We start from the raw sequence: 14,083 nt of genomic DNA on the forward strand, positions 1-14,083 counted from the left end.
TAATTTTTTTCAATTCTTTTTTGCTTCTTTTTAAACCTATAAAATATGCAAAATATTTTTAATAAATATGACATTTATTTTATTTATTTATTTGTATATTTTTGGGGTTTAATAAATAATTTATTTGGGATAAAATGAATATAACATTTATCCTAAATTATTTATTTTATTTTCCTTAATTTTCTTAAAATTAATTTGAAATAAAACCAGTTCAACATTTATCCCAAATTATTTTATTTATTTTTCTTGGCCATCCTCTTAATTAATTAAAATTTAATTATCACAATAATTAATCCAATTAATTATTTAATCATGTTTTGGCCTTATTTTTAATTATTTTTATTTTATTTATTCAAAATAATTATTTTAAAATCTATAAATTGGATGGGTAAAATTTTAGTGCTTACACATATATTATTTTTTTTAAGTTAGAATGTACTTGTGGGCGTTTATCTAACTATATGCATACACATATTTATACAAGTACACATATTTGTACAAGTAGAGTATGCACATAATCAAATATTTAGCGTGACGAGCGATGAATAATAGTGATATAGGTTTTTCGTCTAATTAAATCATAATAGAAAGTTAAATTTCGATACGTCAAGAGAAACCATCGATTTAAGAGATCATACCCTTATTTGGGAATTTCTTCCCCCTTCCTTAGCGATACATCTAAAAGGAAAACACGTCAAATGTGGAAGTGTGAATCGATTCTGAGACCTAGGTCAAAGCTCATAGAACATCACTCAAGCATATAGAACAAATTGGCATTCTTCGTTGGCTAATCTTTGCCCATAATACCATAAGTGTACAAATAATGCACCTTATGTACTACTTCAAAACAACCCTGCACCTTATGATCAAATTGCCTCCCAAAAGTGAGATATCTCTTTCTCTTCTCCCTCCTTCATAGTGCCCAACGGGAAAGGAAAAAAAAAGGATTTTGGATGATTTGATTGTATTAGGCCCTGTTTGTCTTGTTTGTTCTGGGATTTGGGCATCTGCCTCGTCTGGCCTCATTTGGTAAAGTTTTTAACCTGCAAATCAAACTAAAATACATTAATAACATAGTTAAAATCCATTTAAAACCCATTTAATTTGTTTATTTTATTAAAATAAATTCAAATTTTAATTATAAATAAAGTATAAAATGTGAATATTTATCCATTTAATAATTAAAATCATCTACATAACCTAACTTTTAACATTTTGTACTCCTAATAAGACAACTAACATCATGCCAAAATATATAATAAAAATGTATTTATTTTACTTAAATTAAAGTTATCAAATCCTAAATGATAAACTATAAAGTCAAATCAAATATTGGATTAAACTTATCTTTCACTATTCTTCATGTCATCTTTGACACTCTTTTAAATGGGTTTGACAATTGTTTGATGTAAAGTTGTTCTTTTTGGTTGATGAATATTTAAGTCAAATAATTTTGTAAAATTAAATATTTTTAAATTTTATAAATTCAAATAACCCATTATTATCAAACAAGAACTATTTACTTTTTGTGACCACTTTCAATAAAATAATTATTAATTAATACTATAAAAGCTGTTAATAATTAATATATATACCACCAAAAAAATGACTGTCATCATAAGTGACTAGAAGGAATAAAAAAGAAAAGAAAAGAAAAGAAAAGCAAAGGATTATGGTCAGCCTCTGGCTGGCTAAGGCTATGATCCAATCTGGCTTTCCTTTTCTCCACCGGGTATTCTTCTAGAGAGAGAAAGGGGAGCATTTCTATGTGCAATTCATCATCTTTTAGGTTCTAATTGCAACGAGATCTTTGATGGGTCTTATGGAATTGCTTCCGCCCATTAACTGGGAGCAAGAAACTTACCCAGACTATGAAGATTTCGCCCTTCTTCCTATTTTTGCCGTCTTCTTCCCTTCAGTTCGTTTTTTTCTTGATAGATTCGTATTCGAGGTACCTCTCTCCTTCCTTGTATTGGGTTTTCATTTTTAGCTGTAGTTTGACCATTGAAATAACTTCATAAGTTTCTCTTTGGGATTCAGAATCTGATTTGATTAGTTTGTCCTTTTTTGATGTCTGTCATATTCCCCCAGATTTGTAAATTATAGTCTTTGCTTAATTTAATCCCCTAAGGAAATTTTGAATGTACTGTTGTTCTTCAAGTCACCTTCAAACTTCAGAATAGGAGGAGTTGGATCTTTAAATCACCTTTTGTTTTCAATTTTCTTTTGCTAGCCCACACAATACTTTTTTTCTAAAACTTGGGTTCATTAGGTTTTCATGTGTTAGGGTTTATCATTTGAATTATTTATTCAATGAAGATATGAATAAGAAGCTTGAAATTAGCTGATTTAACCATCAAATTTGTGTTATTCAGACTTTTTTCACTCTGTTTGTCTGAAAACTGAATTTTTTCTTCGAAATTCATGTGTTCATTCTGAGATAGTATGAGCATGTAATGGGTGATCTGATCTGCATTTTCTTTTTATCAATAGAAAGTAGGTAGGAGATTGATATTTGATAAAGGACAGCAAAGAATTGAAGTTGAGACGGATGAGAGAAGAAAGAAGATAAGAAAGTTCAAGGAATCGGCATGGAAATGCATTTACTTTCTTTCAGCCGAGCTTTTAGCTATCGCTGTAACTTATGATGAGCCATGGTTCACTAAAACAAGGAACTTTTGGGTAGGTCCAGGTGATCAAGTCTGGCCAGACCAAAAAATAAAGTAAGGATCGATTTGATTGTTATTGAGTCTATTTAGAAACTCATCTTTTATCACAATCTCATGGAAAAATTGTCAAAGTTAAAATTAAAGTGATTTTTTTTATGATTTGGGTTATTTTCTAGATCATTGTGATCTTTGGCAAACATAATAAATGTAGTGTTTTTCAGGATCATGATCCAGATGAAAAAATAGTTGCACTGAATTATTAGCTGTTGGGTGTGATTTGATATCCAGGTTCAAGTTGAAAGGGGTATATATGTATGCGGCTGGATTCTATACATACTCGATATTTGCTTTGATTTTTTGGGAAACAAGACGCTCTGATTTTGGAGTGTCGATGGGTCATCACGTTGCAACCGTCATTCTTATTGTCCTGTCTTATATTCTAAGGTACAGACATAAACATAAACAAAATCTAAGTCAATTGGCAGTTGGGATTAAACCATAAAAAAACTTGGAATACATGTATTTTATATTTCAGGTTTGCTCGTGCTGGTTCTATTGTTTTAGCAGTTCATGATGCTAGTGATATATTTCTGGAAATAGGGAAGATGTCCAAGTACAGTGGGGCTGAAACGCTTGCTAGCATAGCATTTGTATTTTTTGTTTTGTCGTGGATATTGCTTCGACTCATTTACTACCCATTTTGGATTCTTTGGAGTACAAGGTTAATTTCCTTAAATTATCTATCTTTTTGGTAAAACAGAAAATGATGGTAACTCCTTTTAAACTTTTCTTTTTCTTCCTTATCGTGTCTTCAACAGTTACGAAGTTATACAGAACATTGACAGGAGTAAGCACAAACTTGATGGACCAATATACTACTATGTGTTCAATTCTCTACTTTTCTGTTTGCTTGTTCTTCACGTTTATTGGTGGGTGTTAATATACCGGATGCTTGTCAAACAAATCCGAGGAAGAGGAAAGCTTAGTGAAGATGTTCGATCAGGTTAGTGGGAAAACTACCACCACCACCACCTATGTTTTTTTTGTTTGTTTGTCATGATTTCTAATTGAAATATGAGTTTGGTTTATGCAGATTCAGAAGGAGAAGAAGATGAACATGAAGATTGATTAAGACAAATCCGGTCATCTCATCAAATTCATATGTAGTTCATTCATTTGTTTGGTGATCACAATTGAACTCAAATGATGGTGCTGGGAAAGCCGAAAATCATTCTTTGGAGTGATCTTGCAAGATAAATGTGATGTTATGTTGTTTAGTAGGAAATGTTAATTATGTATTTTCTTGTTTATAAGAATCACAATAGGGGTAAAAAGTGAACCATTTTGTGTATGATCATTATTTTTTTCTTTTTTGGGATTATTAACCATGAACAATTTTAATGGCCCATTTCTCATTTTGGTAAAATTATTATCTCAATTGTACAATTTGGGTATATTGTATTGAAATTGTTGTTGTAAGAAATTATGTAGATTCCCTAGGGATAATTTATTTTCCACCTACTTTACTTTTTAAGCATATCAATAAATCTTTGAAATATGTTAGAACAATAATTTAATCCTAATCGCATTTTTTTAAAGCAAAACCATTTATGTAAAACTAAAATGATATATTTATTTTAAACAATGTAAAAATGTATTTTTTTTTGTTAAAAAAAAGTTAAGATTAGGATTAGGGCTCCAAATGAGCTGTTGTTTGTGAACTGCTCGGTTAATGCTCGATTTGAGTTTGATTTTATCAAGTTCGAGTCGAACCGACTCATATAATATTCGAGTTCGAGCTCATATAATATATTTATTTTTTAGAAAACTCATATAATATTTACTCGATGACCTTGTCCAACTTTTTCGAGCATGATAATAAATAATATATTTTTATTTATTTTAATATTAAAATTTAAAATAAATATTTTTTTTTCACAAATATTTGAAAATTTAATTTTAGTTTAATTTTTTCGAGTCGAGTTTGTAAGTAAAGAGTCGAGCTCGAGCTCAAATTTATAAACTCGTTCGAGCTCGAGTTCGAATCGAACTAAATAATACTTAATCGAATCCAACTCAAGGCTTAACTCGGTTTCACTCGTTTGGTGCCTTACTAGACCAAAAGATATATGCTTAATTGAGCTTTATTTTGAGTCTATGAACAAAAATTTATTTTCACTTGGTAATTAATTTTGGTAATTTTATTTTGTTTATATCGTAATTTTGGTACTTTACCTCTCATACTTTTTCTGTTGGCAACATTGTCCTTCGTATGGAGTACTTATTACATTTTTACCATTCTTCTCTTCATTCCCAATCCATCTCAATATGCCCTCAATTTCATAATCTTCTTCATCTTCTTCCTCCAGTTCACTCTCCGACCTTCTCAATCAGTTTTTGACGACCGATTTACAGTCATTTTTCATTAACTCTTCATCCAGGCCTACGGTATCCTCCTCGTCGCTTGCAACTGCCGCCGTGAACATCGCCGCCTCCATCTGCTTCTTGATTCTAGCCTGCATCGTTAGCCTCTCCTTCGCTTCAGCTACACAAAAGACTCTCGACTGCAAAAAAGGTAATGAAAAAGAAAAACAGATTTGTATGTTCTTTTTTATTATGTAGATTGATTTCGTATCAACTGATCGATTCTCTTTTTAGATTCTATTCGATTGTAGAGGTTAATATAAGAGAATCATATTCATGTTTAGAAAATACGAAGGGATTCCATATTCATTGAGTCATAGTCGCGTGCATGAATCGTGATGTTTAACAGGACGATGTATTTTTTTTTTAAAATTCTTATTCTGAAAAATGTTTGGAGACGAAATCGTTTTGTTAGATCTTTACGTTCTTCTTATGGAGATTTCTGAAATATAAGTTATGTTCAGTTTCTACAGTAGTGTTCGAGTGCTTTTACTAATTGATAGGGTTGTATATAATCAGTACTCAGTATGGATGCTTCATTTTTTAAGATGAACATATGAAAAGAATGTGGCATGGATAGTTTCTTAAAATTAGAAGCTGGAGAAGGACAACGTCATTCCTGGATCTTTATGAAACCACGGGCAATGAGCCCTCATTTTTCGAGTGCCAGCAATGGTTCAGTCTCTTTAACTACTCGAAAGCACAAAGAATTATACTAAGTTGCTTTTGTGCAAAGAATATTGTATTGGATATTTTTTCAAAAGTAGAAGTTGGAGACGATACACCACTGATCATTCTTAAGTGACTTGTGGGCAAAGAATTGGGTATGGATATTAATTCAACAGTAGAGAAGTTGGAGAAAATTCACAAATAATCATACTAAGTGACTTTTGTTCAAAGAAGGGGGTATGGATATAGACTTACCAGTAGAAGCTCGAGAAAAATACACAAATAATTATACTAAGTGGCTTCTATGCAAATAATGGGTTGTGGATACTGACTCAATACTCATCGCCCCTATCCCTAAGTGTTGAATGGGAAATTCTGATAGAATGGCTTGGTATTTTTCTCCAGTGATCTTTTTTATGTGATACTCAAGTCACTCTAGACTAAGTCTCAACTTGCAATATCAATGATATAATTCAATTATTGATTTTGATGTCTCTGTGTATCTGTTTTTTATTAGTAGAAATTGTTTATGGAGTGTTTTATTTTTATTTTCTTAATTGTTTCAATGATATTTGGTGTAAATGTGCTTCTATTTATTGTCGCCGGAACTAACTATTGTTTGCATTGTATAAAGTGATTGAGTTTGCTTCCTCATTATGAAAGTGGTCTGTAGATGATTAACTTATTGGAAAACAAATTATGGATTTATGGTTAAGCTTTGTGGGAGTTATGAAATTAATATTTCATTTATATTTGTATATTCTCTAGTTACTTCCTTAAGAATGAAGTTAAGGTGGAAAGAGTTGTTCACAACCATATTGCAATCACATAAAGAGAGAAATGGCTTTTACTAGAGCAGGTAGCTAGCTTTTTCATATGTTTGAAGATTTGTTAATTCTGGAATGTGTAGATAGTTAGGCATATGAACGTTCTGGAGCAATCTTGGACTTTCGTCATAGTAGGTAGATATAGTTTTGTCCATTTCTCCATTTTTAACTAGTTTCCTTTTTACTTTGGGATGATTCCTTTCAGTCTGTATTTCCCTCCTTTGTTAGAAATATGTTGTGAATACATAATGAGTTATTTTTTTTGTAACGGTTAATGTCAGTTGGAAATATTTTCAGCACTGATTTCTTTTGTTATGTTGTCGTATCCAAGTTCATATTCTCCTCACCATCAACAACATAGTCAACCACACTTTTATACCGCTTCTTAATTTCAAACTGTTCAGAAAAAAAACTGTTCTCAATCACAACTACACTTTTTCTAAGCATACCCCATTTGAAACACTTAGGCCTTATTAGATCTAGGTTTATTTGAATAACTAAGTGGTTATTTTCAACCTTCTTTGATGTTGTTACTGAAAATTAGAGATATCAATATAAGATGAAAAAAGATATTGTTTTTAAAAAAAACAAATAAAGGGTATTTTGGTTGATGATTTGAAATTTTGAAGATGTGATTGATGAGTAAGATTGTTGATTGTACAGTGAGTTATTTGGAATTAATACAAATAACCCACATCAAGCAAGGCCTTATTGTTTGGTGTATCTGGATCTATATGCATACCATAGATAGATTCAAAATCTTATTTATGTTTTGTATCTAGAAATGATCCAGATACAGGTAAAAACCCAATAATTGTGTGTTTTGATAGGGTAAAATTGGAATTGAGGTCCAGTTCTGCTGTTTGTTCAGGGATTTAAATGCAGGAATTGAATTTAGAATTTAAATTATGATGGAATTAAATAAACATATTCTTTTAGTCTTCAATTCTGATGTACTTAGGTCTGAATTCTAATTCCTAAAGTCCCCGTCAGCTGGTTCCTCCATCCATTCCTGCAGTCCTGCTGCTTCTCTTTTCTCTTCCATCCTTCTTCCCGCAGCTAATGCTAAAGATGTGAACCTTCACAATTGTTCTGCTTCTAGCGTTAACGACAGAGGTGAAGTCTATGGTGACATCATCTTCTAGCAGTCCTGGATTAATTGTCTGATTCGATTTACAAATCTCGCTATTTTTGGCTTACTATCTTCTTTAATTTTGAATCATCATTGGTCTTCTCAATTGAAGGTTTAAGTTCTGTGGTTAGGAGCCTTTTCACATCCAGCTCTATCTTGTCCAATTCTCCTCCATAGGGTGATTCAATTGGTGTAATCAAAGCGAGTCTTTAGATTTTATTATTTGAGTTAAGCATGCAAACATGTTCTCCTGTTATGTCAATCTTATCACTGAACTGAAGCCCATATCTATGGTCAATCTAACTATTGATCTAAACTCCTTCATCTATCTTCTCCTGCATTATCCTCCATTAAACCATCCTAGATGTAGCCCATGACTATTGTCAATAGAGAAATTACTTTGAAAAAAAGACAGGCTACACAAAAACAAACCCAAGAATAGTTGAAAAATCCTTATTCTCATTGAGGAATTCATGAGTACAAATAATTGCTTCATTTGATATATAGATGAATCCATTGTAAAACTGAATCTAAACATATAGTAACATAGATTAGAGTTTTTATTCTAATTCTAGGAGCTAACTAGTATTATCAACTCTAAGGTTATATGTTTTCAATTATTTGTTAGTAGAAAATGAGTGATGTTTGTATAAGAGAAAAATAATCTCTTTTTTTTTTCCATTTCTATAAGATAGGAATTGAATTGAATTCAATGCTGATACTTATATATATCTGCGTGTTCTGATTGATGTGCTTGTTTGTGCATATGAACTCTCAAATTGCAGGGTTGCTCAATAATCAATTAAGGAGACTAAAATGGAAGATGTGATTACAGCCCCTGCCCCGCCTTCACGGTTCTTTCTAGATGATCTGAACAACTTTGCTTCTCCATCACCACCCCTTCCGTCGCCATTTCTATTGTTCTCTTCGCCCACTGACCTTCAGACCCCACTTCGCCCTCCCCTCCTCATCATCGCTGTCTCATCACCATCCCTTCAGATATTTTTCAATCTCTCTAAGAAGACCCATATCGGAACTCTTATCCTTCCTGAAATACCCTTCTCTGGAAACTCCATAGAACCTTCTCTTGGAGATAAATCCTGCAATATTTATTCCATGGATGAAATCATGATAGTAACCGTTCAATATTCAGTTGCAGCAGAGAGATCGCACGCAGTTGCGAAGCTGTTAATTGGCGGCGGGCAGATTGTTCCGGAAAGGGTGTTGATTTTGGACACAGTCCAGAACAAGAATTACCGCGGAAAGCTTTCCCCAGATGAGAGTATTGCTTTTAAGTTGGAAACTTCTGTTGAGAGGAAGAGGATTAACGATGAACAAGCCATTGTCAAAGGAATAGGAGGATATTTCCCTTCTGGAAGTGTTTTAGATGGTTTGGCGGCTGCTCTTATTGGTAGGTGTGAGGTTAAGAAGATAAAAGGCGCGCTCTTTGTTTCATGGCCGGAGACTGGTCGGCCTGTGCTGTCTTTACTCAAGACTCTACTGACGGATGTCTTGCCTAGCTCGCGACAGAAGGAAATTGGTATCGCGATTGAGGAACTGACTGAACAAGCTGGTCGGGTTAAAAGGAATCGCCTTGATTCAGAGCTTTATACTTAGACTGACTGACTTGTTTCAGAGATTTCTATTATTGCCCGTCTTTCCTTGCTTGTTTTTGAGAGATTTTGATCCTGTTTATGATGCTTTAAACTTTGTCAACTTAGGCTGCTGAACTTTATAATACAGAAATAGGAGTATAAATGGTAGCATTTTATGCTTCTGTTTATTTCTGATGGAGAGATTTTGATCTTGTTTCTAATTTCAAAAGTATATGGTGGTCCATCTATTTGAATGCAATGAATTGTCCCACTTTAGAGTTTCTTTAAAGTCCATATATTCAAGAATAAATGTCTTATTTAAGATTCTCATTAAGCTATGATTTTAAGGAGTATGGTTGTCATGGTCATCTTAGAAAACTTACATTTGACAAAAAATAAACTTTTTTACCAAAAAGGAAAAATATGGTTTTGTTTCACATAAAAAAAAATGTTTATCATAATCTATCCCTAATTATATTTGTCAATGAGTATCAATTCATTGAATCACACTACTTAATAGGTTATAGGTACTCCTCTATGTTCGAATTATCCTTGTGCCTCCCGGAGAGGGCACAGGGTGATCAGATCACAGAGGACCCTGACTCAGTCTGAACGAGCTTACGAAAGAATTTTTTTTAATAGCATTTATTTTTGGAAATACTATCATGATCCTATGATAAGAAAAAAAAAATTGACACAAGTTAAAACTGATAGTGACTTTGATTTGGTTAAGATTGTTTTCTGAATCACAATTCATATTTTGCCACATCCAAATTAATCTAAATTCAAACCTAGATTTAAACTAAAATTGATAAAAAAAAGTTTTTCTGAGTAGAACCCATTATAAATTTTACGAAATAAACTAATTAAGTTGGTGAAGAAATAAACTAATTAAGTTGGTGAAGAAGTTGGAATAACTATGAAACATCAATGTGAAAAAGGCAATATGTATTTTAGGTCCATCTGCTTGCCAAAACTAAAATTAAATTATTCAGAGAAAATTCTCTTCCTTAAGAAACAATTAATTTCAAAGACCAAACAAAAACATATCATAATGAATGAATAAATTAATCTGTCTAACTATATCTTGTAAAATTGGGTTTAGAAACTAGAAATATTTTGCCCACCAACCAGACCATAATATTAGTTACATCCTCTCTTGACTAACAGAAATCTCTATTAATAGATTAGCAAGTTATAAATTACTCCAATGTAGAAATTAAGATAATTATTAATGGCACCTTCTTCTAGCTCTAGTATCTCTCAATTACTAATTGTGCTTATTCTACTCAAATTCTCAATTTACAATGTTGCGATATTCATCAATAGTGTTGATCCCCGTTCTCTATCGTTGGATTACTACAAAGAAACATGTCCAAATGTTCTAGACATTGTAAAAACAGAGATGGAATGCGCTGTTCTATCTGATCCACGTAATGCAGCCTTAATCCTCCGCCTCCATTTCCATGATTGCTTTGTTCAGGTCATCCAAAGTTCCTAATTAGGCTTAATTCAATTATCATAAAAAAACTGACTTTAATTCTAATTGAAGGGATGCGACGGGTCAGTTTTGTTGGATGATACAGCAACATTGAAAGGCGAAAAGACAGCATCCATCAATAAAGATGGTCTTAAAAATCAAGGCTTTATAATCATAGATAGGATCAAGAACAAACTTGAATCTGAATGCCCTGGCATTGTATCTTGTGCAGACATCCTAGCCATCGCAGCAAGAGATGCCACTCTTCTCGTACGAATAGAATCTATTACATAATGTTGATTTAGAAAGAAAATATTTGATTTTGAATTTGGATATTACAGGTTGAGGGACCATATTGGGATGTTCCAGTTGGAAGATTGGACTCGAAAAAGGGTGGTTATAGTCTTGTTGATGAAAATCTTCCTGCTGCTAATGAAAATCTTGTCTCAATTATCTCAAAGTTTCTATATCAAGGCCTTTCTGTCACTGATATGGTTGCTCTTTCAGGTATACATAGTTAATTATGAATGGAATTCATCATTTATGGGAATGAATAATAATGGTTTTTTTTGCAGGTGCTCATACAATTGGAATGGGGAGATGTGAGAATTTCAGGTCAAGAATTTATGGTGATTTTGAAGCAACTTCTGGGTATAATCCAACTTCTGAAGCTTATGTAAAGAATTTAAGATCTATTTGTCCAGCTGATGGTGGAGATGATAATGAAGAAGCTGCCATGGATTACTATTCACCTAACCATTTTGATAATTCTTTCTATCATATACTTTTAAGAGGGGAAGGATTATTGAACTCTGATCAAGAACTTTACTCTAGTGTGTTTGGGATTGAAACCAAGAAGTTGGTCAAGAGATATGCTGATGATAATGTTGCTTTTTTCGACCAATTTTCGATTTCCATGGTGAAAATGGGAAATATTACCAACCCTGAAACTTATAATGTTGATGGTGGAGAAGTGAGGAAGAATTGCAGATTTGTTAACACATGATTATTACAAGTTTGTCAATTAAAAAAAGTTTATACTAAGAAGAAAATTACTTCATGAGACCATCCTTTTTCCACTTTAGCTATTGTAATGAGTTTATATGCACCATTAATTGATCATCGTGATTTATTTCTGTTACTATTTTTTATTGATAATTTTCATGCATGAATACTTATGATTATCCTTACTTTGGTTATGTAATATTTTTTACTTGTTAAAATTGAAGTATTTCACTGGAAAGTATAACATTGAGTTGTAATAATTTTAATGTTTTTTTTTATGGAGTCTTGTAATCACTGTGTTAATAAAATTGTTGTCCATTTTCAAAATATAATCTTCTTTTAAAAAAAATAAAATCATTGGTAATAATAGGATAGACTTCAATAAAATAATCTAAAATATCATTTATTTCGTACTAATAGGATAGACTTCAATAAGATAATTTAAAATAACATTTATTTCATAATAATAGGATAGACTTCAATAGATATATTCTTAATATGTTTTTTAACTCAAATAATTCTCAATTTAATAACTTGATTTTTAAGAATCTCATAGATTTGTAATTTTTCCTATAAAAAAAACTTTAGAAGTTTTAATATATAATGATAATAAATTATTTTTTAAAATTAAATAAGCCCAATAAACTCGAGCAGCCCAATTCCCTAATTTAAAAAATAAATAAATAAAAAAATCTCCCACTTTTTTCCTTTACTTCTATTTTCTTTCTTATTATCTGTTTCATTCAATATTTATAATAATAATAATAAAATAGTACAGTTCAAATAAAAATATTTTGATTAATAAATTAAATAATATAATTAATGAAAAGAGAGGAAAATTATGTTTAAATTATTTAAATAATTACAAAATAACTCAGGATCAATTAGATTCTTTTGCCCAAAGCTTCTAATCAAATGTAGTATCTTTTTTTAATATTATTCATCCATAGTTGAATAATTTTGTTAAAATAAAAAACTCAGAAAAGTAGAAAAAAAGAAACAATAACAATTTAAAGAAAAACAAGAGATTGGGTGGAGAAGGCCCAAAAGAAAAAGGTAAAGAATATACAACATAAATAATAAAGAATTAGACCTCATGAAATATCTACAACATAGATTTAAGAACTTTTGTCCGCATAGATAACACTTTAGAATTATAACTACTATTTTATTATAGTAAAAAATATGCAATATTCATATAATCTCACTTTATAATAGTTGTGATGGGTATCACTATTTGCAAATTAGAAACCCTTTTGCACATATAAAGAAATTAGATGTGTGGAATTTTCTGACAGACTAACTCAGTCAGCTTGAACTTAATCTCGACTCGATTAAGTATTTATTAACTCGACTCGAAATCGAGTTCAAACAAGTTTATAAATTTGAGCTCGAGCTCGACTCGACTATTTACTTAGAAACTCGGCTCGACTTGAAAAACTTGAACTAACATTAAATTTTCAAATATTTTTTCAATATTAAAAATAAATAAATAAAATATTATTTATTATCAGACTCGAAAAAACTCGACAAGTCATCGAGCAAATATTACAATAGCTCAAGCTCAACTCGAACTTAGTCAAAGTCAAGCTCAAGACGAGTTTTGACCGAGCGGCTTGTAAGCGACTCAAGAACAACTTAACTTATTTGTCGCCCTAGTCACCTCCTCCCATGTAATTTCTAAAATATAAATATAGATTTAATAAAATGGTATTCTATGAAGTAGGTTGAGAATAAGACTACAAAAATAATAAAATGGGAAAATAATATATCTACCCAAGTTGGTAAAAAAAAGTCAATAAAAAGAAATATAACATAACATCAAGGCTCCACAAATTTGAAAAATGTTTTTTTTACTGTCTAAACATCTCCAAAATATCACCTAACACAATATTCTTATCAATTCAAACAAAGATTGAAAAAGAAAGGAAGAGATTATAGTTAAAACATTTTCAATTCTCATGATTAAAATATTCACCATAAAATAATTAATTTGTGGCACTATTTGCAATTTTTATTTTCCCATCAATCTAATTTTAAATTTTACATTAAGTTAATTCTCTTAGTATGTTTTTCAAATGGTTGGAGTATTGACAATTGAAAAATGTCTAATTGTAAAAATCAATGGAGGGTTAGAAATATTGATTTTAGTGAGAATCTCCATAAAATAATTGTTTTTTATTATTATTATTTTGTTTTTTTTTTATTATTTTATTTTTTGGTTTTCTTTGTGATTTTCTTTAATGATATCCCTATTTTGTTTTGAGGATGTTTGGTGACAT

The 14,083-nt window shown here is 31.1% G+C and overlaps 3 protein-coding genes across 4 annotated transcripts; all 3 read left to right on the top strand.

Annotated features, from left to right (window-relative positions):
- Positions 1 to 1,678: 1,678 nt before the first annotated feature.
- On the top strand, positions 1,679 to 4,115 carry LOC124945068 (ASC1-like protein). Its single transcript, XM_047485439.1, has 6 exons — positions 1,679 to 1,951; positions 2,494 to 2,723; positions 2,958 to 3,113; positions 3,205 to 3,390; positions 3,488 to 3,672; positions 3,763 to 4,115. The coding sequence occupies exons 1-6, from the start codon at positions 1,814 to 1,816 to the stop codon at positions 3,795 to 3,797; spliced, it is 930 nt and encodes a 309-aa protein (XP_047341395.1). The 5' UTR covers positions 1,679 to 1,813; the 3' UTR covers positions 3,798 to 4,115.
- An 879-nt stretch (positions 4,116 to 4,994) lies between these two features.
- LOC124910282 lies at positions 4,995 to 9,509 on the top strand. Of its 2 annotated transcripts, none has more exons than XM_047450909.1 (2): positions 4,995 to 5,244; positions 8,507 to 9,509. In XM_047450909.1, the coding sequence occupies exon 2, from the start codon at positions 8,538 to 8,540 to the stop codon at positions 9,336 to 9,338; it is 801 nt and encodes a 266-aa protein (XP_047306865.1). In that variant the 5' UTR covers positions 4,995 to 5,244; positions 8,507 to 8,537; the 3' UTR covers positions 9,339 to 9,509. The 2 variants fall into 2 exon arrangements, with proteins under 2 accessions (XP_047306865.1, XP_047306866.1); XM_047450910.1 differs by lacking the exon at positions 4,995 to 5,244 and adding an exon at positions 6,529 to 6,621.
- A 1,041-nt stretch (positions 9,510 to 10,550) lies between these two features.
- On the top strand, positions 10,551 to 11,806 carry LOC124910487 (peroxidase 11). The gene is given in 3 exon segments (XM_047451132.1): positions 10,551 to 11,066; positions 11,138 to 11,303; positions 11,372 to 11,806. Coding segments are annotated over 3 exon segments (1,113 nt in total). The 3' UTR covers positions 11,803 to 11,806.
- Positions 11,807 to 14,083: the final 2,277 nt, after the last annotated feature.

This window comes from Impatiens glandulifera, chromosome 7, assembly GCF_907164915.1.
Source record: "Impatiens glandulifera chromosome 7, dImpGla2.1, whole genome shotgun sequence".
NCBI lineage: Eukaryota > Viridiplantae > Streptophyta > Magnoliopsida > Ericales > Balsaminaceae > Impatiens > Impatiens glandulifera.